This window comes from Arachis ipaensis, chromosome B3 (assembly GCF_059453495.1).
Source record: "Arachis ipaensis isolate K30076 ecotype BB chromosome B3, ASM5945349v1, whole genome shotgun sequence".
Taxonomy (NCBI): Eukaryota; Viridiplantae; Streptophyta; class Magnoliopsida; order Fabales; family Fabaceae; genus Arachis; species Arachis ipaensis.
Genome location: NC_142438.1, coordinates 8,494,188 through 8,496,416, shown reverse-complemented (window position 1 = coordinate 8,496,416; position 2,229 = coordinate 8,494,188). Strand labels below are relative to the sequence as shown.

At 31.8% G+C, this 2,229-nt stretch overlaps 1 protein-coding gene across 1 annotated transcript; it reads right to left on the bottom strand.

Moving 5' to 3' along the window:
• On the bottom strand, window positions 1–740 carry LOC148569768 (auxin-induced protein 15A-like). The gene has a single exon (XM_088509611.1). It carries the CDS (start codon window positions 495–497, stop codon window positions 201–203), a length of 297 nt encoding a protein of 98 aa, XP_088365737.1. The 5' UTR covers window positions 498–740; the 3' UTR covers window positions 1–200.
• Between the last annotated feature and the right edge of the window lie 1,489 nt (window positions 741–2,229).

The following is a 2,229-nucleotide window of genomic DNA, read 5'->3' as shown; positions in this document are numbered from 1 at the left end:
TTGCTTGGACTCAGTTGCCAAGAATTTATGTACAATTTTTGTAGACATTACTTGAGGGCAATCTCCAGCACAAAATGAATGGAAATGGACCAAACTTTTGTTGCTCCTATCTAATTAATGACATGATAGAAAATCATAATCAAATCAAATAAAGAAAAAAAAATAAAAAAGAGCAATGTCCAAATGATTTAGACATTCAATTAATGAAGAGAAGAAATTAGACTAATAAAGTAATCCTCAGTGCATGGAATTGTGAGACCCCCAGTTGGGTGATTGAATCCAAATTCTTGTTCAGCCCAATCCAACAAATCTCTGAACAAAGGTTGACTCAAATAAGATATTGGAATCACAAACCTCTTATGATTCTCTCCAACATACACTGCCAAGTGGCCTTTTGGAACATCAGCAATGTTTGCTGCTGAAGCCATTTTGATTCTCTGTGACAGAGTCCTCTGCAGTTTCTGTGTTGCATGAGCAATTCTGTTACTAGTTCTCATGATGTAGAAAATTTTTTTTAAAAGGGTGTGTGGAAGTGGAGTTAGAAGACTTGTTGGAGTGTTGAAATACTGTCTTTAGAAGGTGAATATTTATAGTGTGTTCAAGCCATGCAAGTAACTAAACTTGTTTGGTTTTGATTATATGAAGAATGTTTTAGAAACATGTCAGGTGGAGGAATTAGGGTAGGTTCACATGAGTGTGCCTAATATGGACCAATACATCATGCCCCACCAGTAACGGATCTAGAAAATTTAAATAACGAGGACAAATATATAATGCATATATATAATAACATAAACAACAACAAAGCGTTATCTCATTATGTGGGGTCGGCTATATAGATCAAATGACAACATTGTCACTTATCTGTCTTCTATCTGAATCACTCTTCTAACTGGATGCTCTACCGATCTTTTTCATTTGTCCAAATTACTTGAGACGAGATTCTACCATCTTCTTAACAATAGGTGCTATTCCAACTTTCTCTCTCATAATAAGATATAAAAACAAGATATATATTCATATTTTAATAGGGATACATCATACATATCTGAAAAACTTTATAATTGGATCCAGTCTTTGTGATCCACTAACTTAGCTTGAGGAGCCAAAATAAAAGTGTGGTGCTGGTCAAAAGTTACAATGCCTTGTTGAATATTGTTTCTTGATTTGTACTAATGATGCTATGGAAATTTTTCTTTTTTTTTTTTTTTATTATAAGTTTGTGGCATGTTCAGTGATGTAAAATGACAACATGATGAATAGGAGAAAATGTTTGCATTGGTCATATCTGTTTCTGAGGAGCTTTGTATTTAGACTTGTGGACTACTTTACAGGCTATTTCTCTTGTCACTACTTGACAGCATATGATGTAATAATAGATAGACTTGATGTCTTCTGTTGTGATAATTGTCACTTTATTTCGTTCTCATAATTTGTAATTGGACTGAACTTTTCTTGATTCAATCTAATTTGATCAACATTGACTTAATCAAACAATCTTTTCTTTTCTTTTTTCTTTTTTATTTTAATTTTTTAATGCTACTGTTTCTACACTCAGTAGAATGTTCATTTTTCTAACGAAATTCGGTTATAGGATTCATAACAAACATAATATCATGTTGGGACTATTCAAGTAGAAAAAGAATTCCTGTCTAAAGACTCATAATAAGTCTTCAATCATTTAGCAGATAGATTCCCCTTTTCTAGACATGCCACATTCATGATTTGTTCATTCAGATTCAATAGTAGGTTAAATTATATACTCTCTCTCTCTCTCTCTCTTTTGTGTGAGTGTTATTAGATAACATTTGATTTTACTGTATTTCATAAAAGAGTTAAATTTTGATACACTGATTGTGTAAACTATTTTAAACCGTCATCTAATTATATTCATTTTTTAGATGACCATTCCTGCGACTAGTGTAAAAAGTAGTTATTTTTGTTGACGTGACATTACGTGATTGAGTGCATGTGTAGAACTGCCTTATGAACAGTGCATCAAAATTAAACTCTTTAAATATGAGACTGGGCTGCCTTATAATAGCACAAAGAAATTTGCATACAAGTATGACATATCAAAGGATTCGTGTAAAATTATTTAACCACAAGGGAGGTCAATGAATAGTATGATAAAATATAATAACATGATTGTATGATATAATAAAATTGTATAATTTGCAAGAATTCTATGGTTATTGAAGGCTATGCTTTAAAGAAGAATAGTAGATT